Here is a 21,213-nt window from a genome sequence, read left to right on the forward strand (position 1 = left end):
GTGTCCATATGGTTCAATTAAATAAATTTGTAGATTACTTGCATACATTCTCTTTTTTTTGTAGACCAAGTCTAAAATTTCTGGTTTCATTTCATTTTGAAAGAATATTTGGGGGATAATTGCAAAAATGTCAATGTGGTGTAACCGGTCTGTGTCTACTGGTATAACTTTTTTTTAAATGAAAATAAAAATATATTCATAAAAATGTGGAATAAAATATAATCATCTAATTTAGTGTAATATGATTTTTTTACATACATTTTTACATCAATTGTCAAAGATTATTCAGAAATCAGAACTGTTTCTGATCTACGGACAAATATGACAAAAACACATTAAAATTTCCATAATTTAGAAATAACTAATAAAATGTATTTTCGTGTGATATTTTAAAATGTTTTTTTTTTTGATGATTATGCTTACATGCCATTAAGGTGGTTAAAATATTTAATACTTCTCATTTTTTTTGGCACAATTGGCGTTTAAACCATTTTGAATTTTCATTATTATAGACGGTTTCAGCAGTAACAACATAAACAAGCGTCTGTCGCAGTCCGCACGTAGCTTCCGGTAAACCCCGCTAATAATAAATAACAACAAAGTACTTTAAACGTAGTTTATTTATATAACAAGCCAAAAAACAACACATAGATTACCTAGGAAACCAAAATATTTGTTATTTTCGACAAGGCATTTGTTCAAGAGATCAGTTTAGCAACTAGTCAGACCATTAAAAAAACGAAACCGGAAGTAAAGTTCGGATCTAGACGTGTATCACGTCTTAAAGCAACACTATGTAGTTTTTTTTACCTTTAAATAATGTCTCTTAAATTAATTCAGTGATAGAACAACTTTTAACTGGACAAATTGTACTGTTCCTGCAACCTGAGCAACCTCCTAGCTGCTACAAGCACACTCTGAAAGTGGCGGTGGAGGGTAGAGCACACAGCCCCACCCCTCCCCCTGCCTGCAGAAGAGTGTCTGATACCAGGCACTGTTGCGCTTTTCAACCACATGGGGGAGCTTCAAGTCATTTTTACATGGAAACTACATAGTGTTGCTTTAATTTACATAAAAATGGTGCAAATGTACTTTTTTATTGCATAAAATAAACATAAATGCACTACGTGCATTGAAATATACCTGATAAATGCTAGTTTTAGGTATCTTGCCAACTGTTTTTGTCACTGACCCACGAATCGTTGGGTGCAACGGTCACACAGCTATTGGCCAACCAGAATCCAAGACTAGAATGAACCATTTTATAAGTAAATTCAATTTTGCCACGTCTCCCAACCAAGGAAAGATAAAATGGATTGCTAATAGAAAGCTCTCTCCAGGTATTGGTCCCAGCTACTCTGTAGTCATTATGCAATAACCAAAACCGACAACAGAACCACAGAATAAGCTTGTTTCACATAGCAGCTCTCTCTCGCCTGTAACACTCTCCAAGGGATGCTGAGATATTCTGGGAAAACGTTGATGGAGCAATCTGAATAATTTCAAAAACTCGTCTTCAAGCATAAACATAAGCTGATGCTCTAGTGAGTCTAAAATAAAAAAAAGTTTAAAATACCTTCTCCTCTACTAAATGTCTAACGGGGACAGATGTTTACTCTAAACTGGAATGTTGAAAGAGACAAACACGACAGTAGTTGAGATAGCATTCGTTCAGTCAATGTGTATGCAGACAAGAATTTAGATTCCCATGCTTGTCCTTCACTGAAGTCATACAAGATGAGTGGGATGTTTATATAGGTGATTGATGATATCAGCTGTAAAACTAACCCAATCATTTCAAATAACCTAGAGAAATGGCAAGAAAGCCTTTCATAAATAAAGGCAAATAGATCACCTGTGCTAACAGCGCACACCGAGCATCTGTGGACGTCTGAATCTTCACAAAGTGAGCAAACAAATAGCTACCGTCTAACACAACCCTCAGGACCGCACAAATCCTATCAGTGTAATTACTTTTCATCTCGAAAGGCCACTGGAGAGGAACAATCTATATTCCTGTCCTAATTTCTCATTTTCATGCAAAAGCATGCATACGCACACACCAAGTGCTCAAGAGAAGGGCAAGATATTTGGAGGCATTAAGATTTCAAAAGGCCATCACTTTTCATTCCTTTGTGGCGTGCGCTACATGACGGCACAAGCTTAATGAAGACCAATGAAAATCACAGGAAAAAGCTCATTTGGTGCTTGCAACGCAAAGGTTGTGGATTTGATTCCTAGGGAATAGAATAAAGTGTGAGAGACCACCTGTGACAAATTTTGTTCATTATTTTTGTTAAAGCTGTAGTTTTGGCTCCTGCGAAGACCTCAGGGACATCTCACCTTGATATTGCAAAGGCATAGAAATGCATTACAAAGAGGGCATACAAGACTTGCAAAATGTGCTTACAAGTCATCAAGAGAGCTACACTGACATTACCTTCAAGGTGATGATATATTTATACCCTAATCGAAATCAATTATTTTCACAACACCTTTATTCATCCATTAAAGATCCAATCACAGCCAAGAGCAAATGGCCCTAGCAAAAACCTCCCCCTCTCATATTTGATGAAGGCTCAAAACCAAATCCAGTACATTCATTTGGGCAGGTAATTATCCTTATCCATTTCCCTCACAGCGTAAGCAGCCTGCCCTATGAACCGACAAGCTGTGCAGATGATTGCCCCACAGAAAAAAAATGAAGGCTCACACAGTTAGACAACACTTATTTTTAAAAGATGATGAAGAGGAGAAACAGATCGGCTCGAGCCACTGGCTGCATTGCTGATCTCCCGCAAGTGTGCAACATGTTGGTCTGGGTCATCTACATACAAGCTGCTCACATATCACCAGGGAATGTAAACACATCAGAAAAGCCACATTCCTGGGAAGCCTAGTAAGACACATGAACAGTAACGTGTGACAAGCTCGTATTCTTTCTTTCTTTCTTTATAGTTACGAATCTTAATGAATTTAACAAAATGACATCATTAGAAATGTGCAAATTTAATAATTCAACTGACTAGTCTAAATATGTAGCCCATCATTGCCGTTTATGGGTTTACTTGCCCTGGATTAGACACGTCTCATAGGGTCCCACCATTATAGGGTGCATTTTTGCAATCAAAAACACATGTATAGAGTACAACTGAATAGAACAGATGGTCTTGATGGGTCTTCTGTGTATTTATTTTTACTTGACAATGACAAATGACATCCGTCTGCGTGTGTATGGCTGCAGGAGCACTGCTGTAAGATGCAATTTTACAGGACAAACTGTCTAATAACTAATAGTGTGTGCACACCAAATATTACTTGCTTTAAATTACTCGCAGGAATGCTAGTTTTTGTGTCACTCGCACGAATGAAAGCAATGCTCTCCTCAATTTTTTATACAACTGCGCATTTTCTCAAATACCGCACACTTTTGCAGCATTAAAGATACAATTTGTAAAATGCGCCGAAAGATGGCGCCAGATCAAACAAAAACAATGATGTTGTTTACTGACGCTCTGGAGCAGCGTGGAATTATGGGATTTGTAGTCTTTAACTTTAGCCATCAATCAGACGAGAACGAGAAATCACGTTGATGGATAAGGTAATCAAGTCTTATAAATGTTGCGTTTGATGACATCGTTTATTTCATTATGTAAGTTTATATGTGATGTTCAAAACGAAATTGTTATATTGATATTACAGTATTAGTCCAAATTCGATGGTAAACACAGCTCAGAATTAAGTTTTCAACTTACAATCTACAATGATTTTTCACATAATGTATTGACAGTACAAATCTTATTGTGAAGTGTCTTAAAATGACCATTTATATTGCTGTACAATACCTTTTGATGTGCATATCGTCCACGGGAAGACGCGCTGATTACAGTCTACACACTAATGTTGTGATCAATATAATAGCATACGTTTTTTGAAGGGTTACGAATCAAAACAACTCACCCATCGCGTAAAACACAAGCAGGATCAGAATCTCGGTCTAGTTAAATGTTGTCGTGAAGCTCTCTCTATCCAGATAACAACACCAAATTGATCCTCTCTCGTTTTGTTCCAAACTCTTCTTGGGTCGTTTGGTTGGCCCGTACGCTTACAGGAGCTGACACAACCAGCGGCAGACGGTACAGAGATATCCATAAGTCCATAAGCAAGCGCATAGTTCCGCATTTGTCCACGACACTGGCTGCGTCCGAAACCTCAAGACTGTGAGGACTTGTGGCCTCGCTGCCTCATGAGGACATGACTTCGGACTCAGAGAAAGGCTTTCCGACGCACTTCAAAGGCAGCGTGTTTGAAATATAAATAGAGAGCGCCTTTGTGATAACTAATCACATATTTGAAAACTACAATACTAATTTCTCGCTAGAAATGAAATTAAAATGCTTAAAAAGTGAAAATATACGTTTATTTTCACTAAATTTGTGCTCCAGCCGCTTCCTTGGCCGCCATTTTATTTTTTCGAGCTTGACCAGTGTTCTCATGTGGGTTACGTCAGTGAAGGCGGTGACAAAGGGTCACATGGATATTAACGTCATTGACAGGAGACTGCACTGCCCCGTGTCAATGTTTTTAATGGAAATTTTCTTACGATTTACAAGTAGTTGAAAACATTACAGATATTGATAGTAATCAGCTGGACAAAATATATAACACTGGCCTAGTGGTTTTTGGAGATTTTACTGCAAATATCTTACAAATTGCACCTTTAATTGCAGATTTGTGGGCGCATTTTCTTATCAAAAATCCCCTGCATTTTTGTATCAAAAATCACATATATGTTAGCAGAAAGTTGAAAATGTTGCATTTACTTCACACAAGCGCAGCCATGTCCCCTGTTGCCATCGGAACGTTAAGTGACGTGAACATCATTGAAAAGCTGCAATAGCTGCAAACACTTTTTGCAAGTTCCCGCAGTTTTTGCAAGTTCCCGCAGTTTTTGCAAGTTCCCGCCATTTCATTGCATAAAATTGCATAAATATCCTGCATATTCGTATTTTTTAAGAAAACATGCCGCAAGATCAAGAATTTTGTCTGCAACAATCACAAAAAAATTAGTTTTTCCTGGAAGGACTGGCTTGCACTGCAACGTTTCATGCGTAGCCTATTTCACAATTGAGTTAAAAATCTGAAGACGATTGAGTATCGCACGTTTGCGCCAAACATGTCGCCCAATTTGTAACGCCCAGTGCGAATGCGCGTCTATTTGCGTCTTTGCACGTCTATAGGCACAAATAATTAAATTCACTTTCGGAGTAGTACGCGAATGTTAGAGCTGCACGATTCTGTATAAAATGAGAATCACGATTCTTTTGCTTAAAATAAAGATCACGATTCTCTGACAATTCTCAAGAACTTTTTAATTTAAAAAACGTACGACCCCTGAACATTAGTTTAACATTAGTTTTTACAGGTGTAAATTAATTATGATTTTGAAAGTTTCAGATAAGTGTAGGTAATTGTTAAATTAATGATAATGTTTAAATTCAGTTAATGTTAATTGCAGAGTGATTATGTGTTCATTTTATTTAAAGAGAAAAATTAAAATATAGCCTACATTTTAAGTGGCCTAAAAAAAACGAATACGCTTTTGTGTAAATTGCTGTCACATGGATTGACATTACTTTATGGTAATGAGCTATGACGCGGTTCAGCGACAACCAATCGCAAGGCGGAAACGTTCCGCGGCAACCAATCAGACGGCGGAAACCTCTGCTTGAAAGGATTCCAGAGAATGCATTGATTCGAGCGTCAGAGCGTTTTTAAATTTTTTGACGCTCTCGCTGGCGATAAATCTACATGCACGCATAATCTTCACGCCAACTAGAACACTTGAGCCAAATACAAGAAAACGTAATGTAGTAGTCAAGGGGTCAAGTGCAAAGACAGTAAGTGTGGTTGTTTGGACGCAGCCAATGTTTCCCCCTGTGCTAAAAACCCTTTAGGATGGAATAAGATCCGGAATATCATCCTCTTTTTGGAACTAAAACAACGTCAAGGTTCTTGTCAGACGTGCCTGCGCATAGCTGTGCCTCACTCAATCACTTTAGTTTTTGTTTCTTTCTGTCTAACTTCTCGGCGAAATCATCCGCTGTACCAGTGGAACGAACACGAGCACATCTGGCTTGCGCAATAATAAATGTGATGTCAAGACGTCATCGCGGCTGCTGTGAACTGACGAGACTGCGTCTTTCCTACTTGAATATATAATTACCTGAATCGTCAAAATGCTGGATTAACATCGTTTGTTGGGTTGAATCGAGATCACGAACTTTTAACGATTAATTGTGCAGCTCTGGCGAATGTATTTACATGGTCGAACGAACAGCCTTGCAAAGAATAGTTTTTTTGACGCATTACGTGTACACAGAAGTTCAAAGCATGCGCATTGCGACAAAATGAAATGCATTTCCTGGGCTACATACTACATTCTCCTGTAGGACTTACAATGTACGCATGGTTTCAAAAATTTGGCAGCACTCTTCTCATGCACACTGTCTTTATATTATAGGAAAATTTTATGTAGAAAACAAAAAATATATAGGTTGTATAAAAGGTTTTATTTTAAAATAATGTTTGCAGTAGAATCATTTTAAAACTGAATAATGAAGAAAAAGCTGCAAAAAGTGAACTTCAAAACGGTTTAAAAACTTCTCAGGTTGTGACCTCATAAAGCCGTTTGATAAAATACCAAGAGTACATTTCTGCAAATTCCAGGCAAAGGGTGACTGCTTTGAAGATGCTCAAGATGCTAATAATTTGATTTAGACACAACATGACCCATCCCTAGAGAACATTAAATGTCATTTCCTGTGATCTTAGCCGTGTCCATGCAATAAAGAGATAAACAACAGCATACTGATGCGATTCATTCCCACACGTTCTTTCCCATCTCCCAAATCGTCATTAAGACTCAAATGGCAAAATGTTCCACCGCATCACAAGCAGAGACAAGCATAACCACAGAAGCCCTTTTTCTGCTCGCCTGACAGAAAGGCTGATAAGAGACGGTGAAAGCGTGAGACTGTTACTGCCGGGAGAGGTCGGAGATATGCTTTAATATTCCGAGCAGATGCTTCTATCTTGGATATTGCTGCATACATCCCTCATGGATGGGTGGCTAAGGGTGTGTGACTAGATTTAGGAATGATTTCACATGGGAACTGTAAAAGAAAGGTGTATGGATACCCTGACAGAGTACTTTAGTTTTATGTCTTGTCATTCACATCAAAAAGAAAGATGTCAGGAAAACTGAGGAAATGACAGTAAGTGCAGAATACATATAGAGAGAGAAAGCAGTCACTTACAAATGAAACTACTAGTGTAGACATTTATCAAAAATATGAAAGGGGAAATGGTAATTCAACAAATTATGTTTAGTCACAGTACATGGCAGTCTGGATCATACAGGTTGACCGAACGCAGCCGTGGCTCATCGGTATGGGCAAGTGGGGCCCCACCAAAATATTAATCCACTAGGACTGCATAACAACATTAGATATAAATATCAAATGTATATAATATATACATGCATGTGTGTGAATTTTTATATGCAGAATTATTACACAATGAATAAACACACACATATAATGTAAACAAAAACTTTTATTCTGCAAACTATTAGTTGCAATTAGTTGTTATGCGGCCCTATAATCCACTCTAAAATAAATAACTCTACATAAATTTAATCAAATCTAAACTCGTTAACTCTGCTTTTCCAGACTATTTTAAGTCGTAAAGTAAGTTAAATATGTTTGGAAATTGAGCGCACAGCTAGGTTGGCTACTGTATGTAATGCCCTCCCGAGCTCAACAGCACCCCACATTTTTCCCCATGTAAATTTGTGGTGAAAAAAGGAAATGCAGTGAGCCCTAATAGAGAGCCATTGGGGCAGATTTGAATCTGCCCCTCTAGCTTTTATATTACGTGAATGTAGTTCCGGACAATGTTATATCATTCAGCATAAGTAACAGTTAGTACTGCTGATTCTTCAGGTTGTGAGCATCGCAACAGAAAGAAATCAACCGGATTGTAATAGTGTAGAGTTTTTATTACAGAATTCGTTTAAAAGATTGTCAGCTGTCAAAAAATTTGACATCAAACAAATTTGCTCTGATGAAGCAAGATTAAAAAAATACTGCAATGGCCAAACAACCAATGATAAGTCACTCAATAGGGCATTTAGTCATGGGATGACAAAGCTTTGGCTGTCTGGTTGTACTAAACGAAATAAAGCGATTTATTTCCCATGCTTACTTTTTCATTTTTCAAGCAGTTATCTAAAGGCTAAAACCAAATTCAGCATTAAAGTGTCCAGTGTTTTGCATGCGTTCAGTCATTTAAATGTTAAACTTACACTATATACCACTATACCATACATAGGCAAGTCATAAAGCCTACAATACGACCCACCTAAATATATAGTCAGGAGCCACTACTGACTGAATTGTATCTGCCACAGATGATGGTTGCCTTTGAAATGCGTTGTGAAAACAACAGACATTACCACAAATATACTTAAACCTCTCAGCCCTTCAGAAATCAGCACAAAACAAGAAGGCTTGTCCTGAACTTGTAAAGAGCCACTACAGAAAATTGATATGGAAAAAACAGAGACTAAAAGGTACAACATATCAATGTGTTGTATACCCATAAGGTACAAAAATGAACCAGTGTTGTACCTTTTTTTGACGGAGTAGTTTAATAGGTATATGTGAATAACAAATGTCCACAGCAGCTGGTTGTGACAGACTGCTCATAAGCTGTGAACATTTCAAAAGAAAACCACATTAAAGCGTTCTCCTGTTTCACACAGCTGATATAAACCCTGTCAGCTCAATAATCTTCTATTACCAACCTGCAAGTCTGACCTCACACAATGAACTGTAGCTCAACTTTGGTAGTGCTTATGAAAAGCAGACTGGTTTATATTAACCAGATAAAACTGAATTAAACTCTGTAACAAGACAGTACATGGCATGCCTGCTACACATTTATCAGGGTATGTGTTCCCAGGGAATCGAAAATATGCCCTTTTGCATTGCTTTTGCACTGCTCTGCCAATCGAGGCAGGAACATCACACAACACCTATTCCAAAATAGTGTGTTAAAAATGATATTTAAAGAGAGGAGATTGTAATGACTCAATTATCAGGTATGATAGTCTGAAAAAGGCACATATCTGAGACCTTTGTGCCAATGAAGATGGACACTGCTATGTAACTTTCAATATTGAGAATAAAATCTCAGTCCAGCAATTGAAAATGAAACTGCAATCCAAATAAAAATGAAAATTCAGTGACACGCAACTAACGAAACACTTGGTGCTTTTTAATGCCACACAGCATCCAGTCTGTGACTCAGGCTTTTCTTCACTCTTCCACACACAATGTGTGGAAATTGCACAGTTGCAGTTAATCAAGGCCACTTTCAGACAATGCAGTCAAGTGCGATTTCGCAGATGTAGGACCACCACCATTCATCTGGTCAGGATGTATGACATCAGCGTTGCTTGGTTCTAATACAAAACTACGTTTATGATATTTATAGCAGTGCTGAAACGCAGATGACTTTACTGGACAACAATTTAAAGTTTGGGTTATTTAAAGTGACAGCTCACCCAAGTTTAAACTCGAATATCATTTGCTCACCTTAATCTCAGTCAAAACACAGAGAAAGAAGTTTTAGGAAACCCAAGGGCTGTCTAGCTTCAAAAACATGAAGGTACCATCATTGGCCCTGTCCCGAATAGCCCCTAAACACTCCTGTCTTCCTACAAGTCAGCACTTTTTGTGACGTAACGCCGCTTTGAATGTCGGTAAGTCGTCTGCTGTGAAGTTTGCAAGTGCGGACTCAGGAAAAATGTGCATGAACCCTTATTTAACGTCCTTGCTAATGCTAATTAAAGTCTCACTTACAGTGCGGTCTAATAATCTGGCACAACAAAGCTGTAATTTCATGTTCAGTGCTTAAGTACACAAAATTCATTTGTTTACTATAAACAGTGGCTGTAAAGTTTAACTGCATTAAGCTTAATTGCATTTGTGGGAAATGACAGAACGAACTAATTATATAACTGCTGTGAAGACCAAATACATCACAGTATTCCACAGGAGGCCCCTACAGAACCATACATGTGGCCTGTGCATTAAACCACCCGTCTCCTGCTAAAGCTCAGTTTCCTTCCATCTATTGTTTTCTTATCCGTCTTAAGCACCACTTGACTGTGACTTATAGGGCTGTATGATTTCTGCAATGCAAAAAACATGAACGGAAACACAGAATCAAGACATGAAAATGGAATTTACCCTATAGACGGTTTCATCGAACGCACGTGCGCTGATGCGATACACATCTGGGTCCGAACTTTACTTCTGGTTTCAGGGCTCCAGACTAACTTTCTTCACTAGGAGCAAGGTGGCCCCAACTAAAATTTTAGGGGCGCAACCAGAAAATGTAGGGGCACACACCGTAAATCAACATGCTAACCAAATAATCACATTTCTACTAATTTCCTCTGTATTACTAATAAATAATTTGATAATAGATGCAGAAAGTACAACGTGCTGTTTCAAATTCAATGTCACATCACAAAAAAAGGTAAAATTTACTGGTCGCACATGTGCAACTGGATGTAAAATTCAGTGGCACACTCTCAAATTTTGGTGGCAAAATGCCACCATTTGGTTGCAGTCTGGAGCCCTGGGTTTGTTTGTTTTTTTAATGGTCTGACTAGTTGCTAAACTGAACTCTTGAACAAATGCCTCATCGAAAATAACAAATGTTTTGTTTCCTAGGTAATCTGTGTTGTTTATTTTGCTTGTTATATAAATAAACTACGTTTAAAGTACTTTGTTGTTATTTATTCTTAGTGGAGTTTACCGGAAGTTACGCGTGGACCACAACAGCTGCTTGTTTAGGTTGTTACTGCTGAAACCGTCTATATTGCTGAATTTGGCCAATTTTGTATAAGCCATTTTTTTAAAAGCCATCAGAACTTATTTGCAAATATCAGTTTGTTGCCGTTGTATTAACATGCAAATAAAAATGATAGAAATGTGGAAAAATTTCACTGTTTGCAGGACGTAACACAATCACAAGATTACGCAAGGTCAACATTAATTTTGAATAGAGAAAACCTGTTGAAGAGACTGTCTGAGACCACAAAATAAATTTAGAAATTGGCTTTAAAAGCCAAATTCGACCAAAAATGCAAAGCATTTCAAATATTTCAACTCATTTCACAAAACCAAGCAACAAATGGCGCTTTTCCATGGCATAATACCCCACGGTTTGGGTCGGATCAGCTTACTTTTGGGGGGTTTTCCACTGGGTGCAGTACATAGTACCCAAAACTTTTTAGTACCACCTCGAACGGGGTTCCAAGCAACCCGAGCTGATACTAAAACGTGATGCGAAAACACCGTAGATCACGAATTGGTCTGAGAGAATCGTCACTACCAGCGTCATCGCTATAATGTAAAAGATTACCTTTACCTTCATGCTAGCTTGCGCCGTCTCAAGTAAACCCTGTTGGCATCTGTGCTTTGCTGTAATTTCCCAAACTCCCTTTTAGCAATGAAAAACATCCACAGGTTGAGAATCAGGAACACTTTACCCGTTTTTTCCAGACTTGCAGTTTGTGGCGGCACATTCGCGGCGCGCACGTCCGCATTTTTGCTTAAATGCAACTTAAATGAGGCTCAGCGGAGTGCGTCGACTGACGCCACGGGTGTTTGTACAAAAACTGTCATGTGAGACGAAGGTAGTGATAAACGCGATGTGCAAACATCTATTTGTGCTGGTCAATTTTAATTTTGTGTCAGACTGAGAAATAAATGAATGTATGGGGATGTATAGCATTCCAACAACGCTCTCACTTGTATGATGTCACAGCAGTAGGCAGCGCCAATATAACGACACGCCTAAAATCCCTCCCACTCCGAAGTATTACTAAACTCGATGGAAAAGCTAAGCAAACTGAGGTGAGCTGACCCAACCTTACCCGACCTAAACCGTGGAGCACTACTATGCAATGGAAAAGCGCCAAAAGATGGGATGCATTTTCTGTTTGACCACTAAAATGGGCCGACAATCATGAACAAACCCTGTAGATAAATGTTCTTAAGCTTCATAACAGTAGTGTGAAGAACTGTGACATTGTTATTGGTGGCTCAAATTTAAGGCAGAGCATTCTCCTGGTAACACATGATCCCTTTGAGCTGACCTCTTCTATAAAGCACAGGGACTCATCAATGATTGAGATGGTATGAATTAAACATAAACTAAAGGACACACATACACACACACACACACACACACACACACACACACACAAACACGAAGCACAATAAGACTAAAAACAACTTTGCTCTGTTTGAGCCAAGGTTGCTATGTCAGCCTAATCAGGATGCATTGGCACAAGTCTGGGATGGGTGCACCTGTTTCTCAGACCAAGGACAGGGGAAGCAATGAATTTTTTTTCAAAATTTTCATAGAAAAACCATTTTTGGTGATTTCCATTTTCAAAACAACATTATAGGTGTCCACTCTTCTCTTGCTGAGTCAGGAGGCAGACAACGCACAACAGAGTAACTGATTCAATTACTTTTGGACTCTACTTTTGCAGCCAGATTTAACAAACTAACACCCACCTCACAATAATCATCTGGTAAAATCTGATACTTACACCTTTACTAATGCCAATCTAAGCCAATTATGACAATGCAAATAGCTACTATTTTATTGTCAAACTAGACAGAGTAATAATACACTCTCTACCACATTTACAAGCACACAGTAAAAAATATATAGAGAGTGCCCGTAACAACTATGCCCTTTAAGTAAAAACATCTTGAAAATAGCATTGTAATGGCATAAAGGAGCCAAATGGTGATCGTCCAGGCAGGCTAACAAGTTAAATGAGGTGGACAGCGGAAAGAAGGGGGGCTGGAAAGTCAGACGACATCTGTGCTGCAGGCAAAGAGGATTACAGACTAAATGTTTAAAGAGTGTACAAAATTTCCTACACCTATAGCACAGTGTATCCTGATCTACACCAAAGGAAGCTAGTGACACCAAGAGAGTCACAAAACAAGCCAGAGGTTACACGGCCAATACCAAGATAGTGCTCATTCACTCATTCATTAACAATTTATTAAGTATAGACACACACCCCGCACCTGATCCATACACCTGTCCTGAAAGCTCAAGTCTCACCCCTTCTGCAAAGCTTCGACCAGTCTACAGCAACGCAGGATTAATGGTTACATACCCGCAGACATGTGTAACTTATCTATAGCAGCAAATGTATTGGAGTTTCATCGCAAGGTAAATGTATCTATATCAACATCATTAATGAAATCACTGTGGTACTCCACAAACAGAAAGCATTTATCTCTAGTCGTGAGTGGTACCAAAACCTCCTCGTGATGGATAGTCCCAATTTGCCCTTCTTTGTGGTAACTATGATAAATCCCTTCAGTTAAAATTCACTTTTTCCCTAGAGGGGTCTCATTTAATCACAGGCAGACTCCAACAACGAAGTTTAAAGCAAAGAGTAATAGACTATGAGGTTGAAACTGGCATACTGGTTTTAGGGTATGCTTGGCACATTCAAACATCCCACATGATAACATTATACTTTACTAGAGTAAAATTCCTAGAACATAGTACATGAAATGTATAAACAACAGTATACATTACACTACAGAATACTACTGTATACATTAACAAAGTGTAGTAGTGATTACTATAATTTACGTCAGTTTACTATAGTAATACTATACTGGTTTATTACTTCAGTATAATGCTATAGCATACCTAAACAAAGTGTATAATAAACTACAAAATACTACAGTATACTATAGTAAACACTAAAGCAGCGTGGGCCTGTTTAGGCAGCTTACTATACGGTTGAGACACGGACACTTGGTTAATAAACTAACCTGGCTTTACAGTCTTCAGACGGAGGGGCTCGCGAAAGTGGCGGATGACGGCGAGGGTGTCTCGGTTTGTCAGTCCGCTGACAGGCGTTCCGTTCACCTCCAGCAGTACGTCTCCCGGACAGGGCAACCGGCCGACATGGCACACGATCGCGTCCGACAACACCTGTCCCAGGTACGGGAACTCTCCGTGCTCGGCTCCGCCGCATATCTCCAGCACGGCGCTGAGCTCCCCGGCGTTACCCCACGACACGGCACACTCCTGCACTTTACCGGACCAATGTTTCTTCTTTTTCAGGGTCTTGGACATGTTTAATCCTTGAGTCTTTTAAAAACAAACAGGTTATTTCCTTATATTTCCAATTCAGAGCGCTGTAACGCACAGCGGTGTGATTTCCATCTCTTGGTCGAAAACGTATTCAAAACTTCAGAGGCAACATCGCTCGCGTTCTCAAATATCCCAGTGTAAATTCGTGAATTCAGTGTCGTCCATGTAAAAGCTCAAGCGAACGTTGTAAGACTCTTCATTGCCTAAACCGAGTAGCAGCGACAAATAACGCCCTCAAACGATCCAAACAAACGCTTTCTAGGAAAGAAAGAAAGACGTGGAAATAACAATACGCGACCGTCCGAGGCAGGACAGCCTACTTTATCCCGCCAAACACAAAGAATACAGCCTTAAATCGCTGCGTAATACCGGTTGATAAATTAAACGGCTGAAAAAACATGTACATCCGTACTGTGTGTAATCCTAGGGCGACTCTGTTGTTAACTTGCGTATGCGCACCTGTTTTATGACATCAGCTACCGGCGCGTTCACGGGAAACGAGGAACAATTACCTGGATCGGGAATACCCGACAAAGGTTATGGTCCACTATCCAGTGAGCTTTGATTTCTCTGCGAAATGTCCTTTTGTTGTATGCGTAGAGCTGTCAGTGCTCGATGTCCCGTCTGTGATGATTTAAAGCACAGCTTTTTAACTTTGCAGTCATTTTAACCTCGCTAACGAACGAGAGCATTGACTATCAGTGGCGCACATTTACGCCAATGTACAGAGTGAACGAAGGCACAACAGCCAATCAGAGCGATGGGGCGGGGTTTCTCAGACTTTCTTACAATGTCATACATAAATTTCCCTTGAACATATTTCTAACACTTAAATGAATAAGATGACTAGGCTAGCTCGTCTTTATTTATTTAGACAAATAAATAAATGAATAAAAAAGTCTTGCTGCCCTATAATATTTTTGTAAAACATTCCTTGGCCCTTGTGAACAAATATAAAAAAATATTAAAAAACAAGTATGCTTTAGTTGCTAATAGTAAAATGTAGTAAATTTGATTAACCTATATAGTATGTTATAGTAATTACGTGGTTAAACTTTGGTAATGTATTTTTCTGTAGTATTAACTATAGTAAATTGATAATCGATTGTAGTAAATATTAATATTAACAATTTTAAGGTTAAAAAAACATATTTTGGAATGTTACTACAGTTTACTAGTAAAGACTAAAGTATACTACAGTTTTTTTTTCATGTGGGTCATCATGGTAGTGGTAGCAGCCTAACTGTGTTAATGGAAATAAACATGTTTATTAACTCGTTGAAAACAAAGGTGTGTAATTTTGTGGTCATGTGTGTCAAACAGCTGTGTGATGTAGTTCTATATTTTTCATTTACATCACCTGACCTGTTACATACATGTTTGCGCATCATGAATATTTGTTTAAGTGTAATATTTTACAATGTCAGATTATGCAATATCAACATACAGCTAAAAAGCAAACATGATGAAATACAATAATATTTAACTTTTTTTATTTTATTACTCTTTAATATTAATCGTTAAGGGGTGGTTTCCCAGACAGGGATTAGCTTAAACCAGGACTAGTCCTAGTTTAATTAGGAAATATAACTAGTTTTAACAAACATGCCTTGCTAAAAACATACTTGCATTACGTGCATTTCGAAAAAAACAAACAAAGCTGATGCATTTTTATTATATGTCAGTTTTTTTTAGTTTGGACAGCTTTTAACATTTTATTTAGTCTAGGACTAGTCTAATCCCTGTCGAGGAAACTGCCCCTAAATTGTTTTAACCTTAAAGGGATAGTTCACCCAAAAATAAAAATTCTGTCATCATTTTATCATCCTCATGCTCTAAACCTGTATTAATTTCTTTTTTCTGTTGAATACAAAAGAAGATATTTTGATAAATGATGGTAAGCACACAGCTTATTGTAACCATTGACTTCCATAGTAGGAAAAACAAATGCGATGGAATTCAATGAGTACTCTGTACTGTGTGCTTACCATCATTTATCAACATATTTTCTTCATCGTTTATAACAATACTTCAATAATATTTGTTTCACTACTATGGAAGTCAATGATTACAATCAGCTGTGTGCTTACCATCATTTATCACAATACTTCCATAATATTTGTTTTGAAAGTCAATGGTTACGGCAGCTATGTGTTTACCATCATTTATCCAAATATCTTCTTTTGTGTTCATCAGAAAAAAGAAATTCATACAGGTTTAGAACAACATGAGGGCAAGAAATTATGACAGAATTTTCATTTTTAGGTGAACTATCCCTTTAATACCGAGCCGATAGGCTTTATGTAGTATGATAGTACCACCAACTGTCAGCCTATGGAATTGCACGCTGTACAACTAATCATGCAAACATAATATATTCCTGAAATGGTTAATCCCAAATTTCCCACAAAGTGCGCGCACGAACACACTTAAAACAGCACCTCATGGGAACAGTTAAGAGAGCTGTGTTTAAGTTAATTGTTAACTAAGGTCCGCAGTCACCTCAAGGTCATTGATCTGAAAGTCAAAAACAAACCAGTTAAACTTCTATCTTGAAGTGGAACATGGGATATGCGACAAAATCAGCCAAGGAGGTCTTTAAAAAATATATTTTGGCATCTTTTATCTAGCAAGGTAAGATATGCAAGGATTCTCTGTACTTATTGGTGCCTTCTCACAGAATTTAAGAGGCCTGTTTTCTGTTTATTGTACTATACCTTCATTTAAAAAAAAAAATTCTTGGAGCAAAGGCACATTTATTGAATAGATTAGAGAAATGCATGATCCAAAGTTTCAAAATAACTAATGGATTGAGTAAGTCAAGGGGACATGTAAGAAAAACTGCATGATTACAGTAAATGTATGTAGTTCATACAGTAATATATTATTGTAATATATTCTTTGAAAAAAATATTTTATTATATAGTATGTTAGTTACAATTAAAATCTAGATATTATGGGCCATAATAACACATTTTCTCTCTGCTGTAATATGTAAAATAACAAATAATGTATTTGGATTAGGGATGCATGCGATTAATCTATAGCAGAATAAAAGCTTTGTTTACATCATATATGTGTGTGAACTGTGTATAATAATAATGTGTATATAAATATGCACACATGCGTGTATAATTTCAAGATAAAATATATATTAATATATTAAATAATAAATATAATATAAATGATACATAAATATACATACACATGTAAACATTTCTTAAATATATACATGCATTTGTGTGCATTTATCTATAAAAAGTTATTATACACAGTTCACACACACATATATGATGTAAACAAAAACTTTTATTCTGCTATAGATTAATCGCGATTAATCATTCTGCATCCTTAATTTTGACTTTATTTTGTCTATTGTCTTTTGTCAGTTGTGGGAAATGGTAAAGTGACACCCCCCTATGGATCCACAGGTCCAATGCAACAGCTCCTCTGACCCAGTAGGTTGTACGTAAGAGTCTGCTTTTTCAGTGCTTATATTTTGCAACAGGTATAGGGCTGTCTAAATACCTCTAATCTAACATTACATACTGATGAAACAAAGTATTTGACCTTTTCACCATTCTCACTCAGCATATTGTCTTTGGTTTTGCATGAATGGACAGATGAAGAAGGATCAGGTCCATTTGCAGTCATCATTATTCCAAGCTTGCTGGCTCTGAGCACACTGATAGTTGTTTCTCAAATAATATGGCGCTATCTTACCAAAAGGTCACAGACCAGCAGTGATCCAACAAATATAAATGGTATTATATGTATTAAACAGTAAACAATCAGCATTTAAAATGGTTTTTGTTTTTGCATTCTCTAAACCAAAACTATTTACAGTCCTTTAATTTGGTTGCTGTATCTTTCACAAGGGGAGCCTGTAATTTTAAATACAGTATGTGGGACCCCGCAACCTGCTCAGGATACACTGGGTCTGTGGGAAATACCTATTCAGTGCGTCCTGGAGGGGGTTGAGGTCTTTCAAATGGGACGATATGGACCAATCTGCAAAGGTCTGCTAAAAGAAGACAACACATCCACTGCTGTAGTGATTAAAACTCTTAAAGGTACAGAAAACATTCAAATGTAATCCTTGTAGAACAAGGTCAACGCAAATGTATTTAGCCTACTACATATTTAGTAAGTAAATTACCTTTCTGCTACAACATAATGTCTGGTCTCCGAAGTGCATAAACAAATAAATCTAAACGAATAAACTAACTTTATTTTTCCAAATAGCATTTTCACTGAAAGCATAAGAATTTATGATTGTGGTCATATTCAAAGAGTGCAAACGCTGCATATGCATTCACATTTCAGACAGGTCAAATCAACACGAGGCTAAAGAGTTTGTGGATATGGTCCTATTTCATGCGGCAATAAGCAAACACGATAACATAGTAAAAATGTTATACTGCCAGACACAACGGATGCCCATGTACCTGATTTTGGAGGCGAGCATTCCAGGAAACCTTTTGCATTTCCTCTGGAGTCTGCGAGAGGTAGAAATATTTACAGGTTGACAGTTTACGTGTCAAAAATCACATGATTGATTTTTCCTCTGAATTTGACTTTTATTAAACAGGGCAAATCTGGTACAGGTGATAACTCGCAAGCTTTTTCCGAGAGATCTGTTTATATAGTAGCTAAACAGGTGGCAGCAGGTCTGGTAAGTTTTATAACATGTAAATACACATATAAATCATTTATTATTACCTTTTATACAGATGTTTTCTCTTCTCTTAGGACTATCTACATAGCTATCACAGAATTATTCATGGGGATGTTGCAGCCAGGAACATGCTGGTTGGCTCAGGGCTCTCAGTAAAAGTCTCTGGTTTGAATCTGGCTTTTAAGAGCCGACAGGCAAAAATGTTTGATGAGGAACTGCAAGCTAATGTGCCATTAAAATGGCAAGCACCAGAGCGGATGATGAGCCTTCCTATGACAGACAGAAGTGATGTGTACATATGCCATCATGTTACATACTAGTGTACATACTTTATTATTCTTTAAAAGACATGCATAGGTAAAAAAAACTATTGATGTTGTCCTATTTTTACAGATGGTCCTTTGGAATCTTGCTTTATGAGCTGATAACTCTTGGTAATATTATTTTGGATTTTTAACACATCAAAGACTTTTCAAAGCAGTCACATATTTACACACGACTTCCTCCCTTTGCTCCGAAAGGCTCTCCTCCCTATCCTGATCTGGAACCGTCAGAAGTTCTTCCCCACACTTTTGCCCATTACAGAATCAAAAGACCAGAGAACTGTGGGGCCCAATTGTAAGTACTTTTTGTGTTTTTTTGTGTAGCGTAATGCTCAGTGATTTAATTCTAGTAGCTGGTCCTTAAAGGAAAACACCACCGTCCTTCAAGATTTTACCATGTTCCCACCTCAACCCAGATGAATCAACACATACCCATCCCCACTCAATGCATGCACCTCCAACCTTCCCTGTACAGCGCCTCCCAAACGTGCCAGCATCCAGCCCAGCCCCATGCATTCCCGCGGCTCCAAACAAAAGTCTTATTTTGTGCCACCATAATTACTCGTGTAACTACTCATGTAAGAGTCTTTAAATAGGGAAAACATGGAAAGGTTTCTAAATTCATTACTGTTTGGATCCTAAGGAATGAATGGGGCTAGGCTACATGCTAACACATGAGGTGCTGTACAAAGATTAAAAGTGCATGCATTGAAAAAAGATAGGTATGTATTAATTCATATAAGTTGAGGTAAGAACATAGTCAAATATTGAAAAACTGTTTTGTTTTTCTTCTAAGTAACAAGAATAACCTGATCTCATCTGGCATTTCTTGCAGATATGACCTCATTAAGTATTGCTGCATGTGGAACTTCAAGGACCGGCCTGTGTTCTCTGCCATTATGAGACTTCTGGATTGCTACGTCCACTTTACAGACACAAGAGCTCTTTGCTCTGGACAGCCAATAGATATCTGTGAATACAGAAGAAAAGCAGGGCTGGTCACATGAACACGACTTTTAGAAACCAAACCAGCTGTGGTTTTTATAGTGCAACTCATTCAGATCCATAGGACTGACATATCACATTCAGATACTTTATCATCAGGCCATGCAATCGTGGTAAGTGATACAGCGGCCTCTAATGGTGAATTTAAATAACATTAGTTTCTATCTTGGTTTAGCAGTTTACGAATTTCTGTACAACTTGTAGTTAAGTTAGTTGTCTTCGGTGAGAGACAACTAACTTTACTAGGGACGCAACAAAAGCTGTTTATTGTCCTAAAACCACCCTATAGCAGCTAGGAATATGTGAACTTTTTGGGGCGGTTTCCCGGACAGGGATTAGCTTAATCCAGGACTAGGCCTTAGTTTAATTAGGAAATACCGGTATAACTAGTTTTAACAAACATGCCTTACTAAAAACATTACCTATGTGCATTTTGAGGCAAAACAAAGGGCACTGGTGTATTTTAAGATAATGTCAGTTCAAGTTGTTTTCAGTTTGGACAGCTCTTAAAAATGTTTTAGTCTAGAACTAGTCTAATCCCTGTCCGAGAAACCGCCCCTTAAAGTTTAACTTTCGAAAAGTATCTTTGCCTTTATGGTTCCATAAAAACCATTATTAACAGTACCTTTCTGTTGGGTATTTTCCTTTTTTGGGTAAAGTTAGTGAAAACAGGTTTAAAACCTTTTAACTTATATGGCATCCTTGAGGAAAACCCTTAAATAACAACTTTTAAAGGTTGTCACGTGCAATCTAAATGCAGTGATCCAAAGGGTGAACACTAAGGGCCGTTCACATTATAACGATAACTATAACGATAAGTATATTAGCGTCCACGTCACCGAACGATAACGATACATTTATGCTCTAATTCGCTATATTTATTGTAAAAACTTTTGCAATTGTTTACATGTCACTGAATATGTA

The 21,213-nt window shown here is 37.8% G+C and overlaps 2 protein-coding genes across 9 annotated transcripts in view; one reads left to right on the top strand and one right to left on the bottom strand.

The window, feature by feature from the left end:
• The window catches only part of magi3a (membrane associated guanylate kinase, WW and PDZ domain containing 3a), a 172,056-nt gene extending 151,823 nt beyond the window's left edge, over positions 1 to 20,233 (bottom strand). The window contains exons 1-4 of one of the 7 annotated variants that reach the window (XM_055187700.2): positions 20,094 to 20,233; positions 18,732 to 18,782; positions 18,237 to 18,307; positions 13,959 to 14,541 (exon numbers count right to left, since the gene is read on the bottom strand). In XM_055187700.2, coding sequence (XP_055043675.2) covers positions 13,959 to 14,265 — 307 coding nt within the window. In that variant the 5' untranslated portion in view covers positions 14,266 to 14,541; positions 18,237 to 18,307; positions 18,732 to 18,782; positions 20,094 to 20,233. Of the gene's footprint in view, positions 1 to 13,958; positions 15,071 to 18,236; positions 18,308 to 18,731; positions 18,783 to 20,093 lie in introns of those variants that run through there. The other 6 variants (XM_073875298.1, XM_055187701.2, XM_055187703.2 and 3 more) reach the window with 6 other exon arrangements.
• On the top strand, positions 16,755 to 20,913 carry LOC129430487 (tyrosine-protein kinase STYK1). Of its 2 annotated transcripts, none has more exons than XM_055187727.2 (10): positions 16,755 to 16,917; positions 17,673 to 17,748; positions 17,907 to 18,047; positions 18,162 to 18,356; positions 18,610 to 18,791; positions 18,875 to 18,958; positions 19,036 to 19,253; positions 19,355 to 19,395; positions 19,483 to 19,579; positions 20,120 to 20,913. In XM_055187727.2, the coding sequence occupies exons 2-10, from the start codon at positions 17,703 to 17,705 to the stop codon at positions 20,289 to 20,291; spliced, it is 1,176 nt and encodes a 391-aa protein (XP_055043702.2). In that variant the 5' UTR covers positions 16,755 to 16,917; positions 17,673 to 17,702; the 3' UTR covers positions 20,292 to 20,913. The 2 variants fall into 2 exon arrangements, with proteins under 2 accessions (XP_055043702.2, XP_073731405.1); XM_073875304.1 differs by having other exon boundaries at positions 16,755 to 16,916; positions 17,654 to 17,748.
• Positions 20,914 to 21,213: the final 300 nt, after the last annotated feature.

The sequence above is a fragment of the Misgurnus anguillicaudatus genome, chromosome 13 (genome assembly GCF_027580225.2).
Source record: "Misgurnus anguillicaudatus chromosome 13, ASM2758022v2, whole genome shotgun sequence".
In the NCBI taxonomy this organism is placed as follows: Eukaryota; Metazoa; Chordata; class Actinopteri; order Cypriniformes; family Cobitidae; genus Misgurnus; species Misgurnus anguillicaudatus.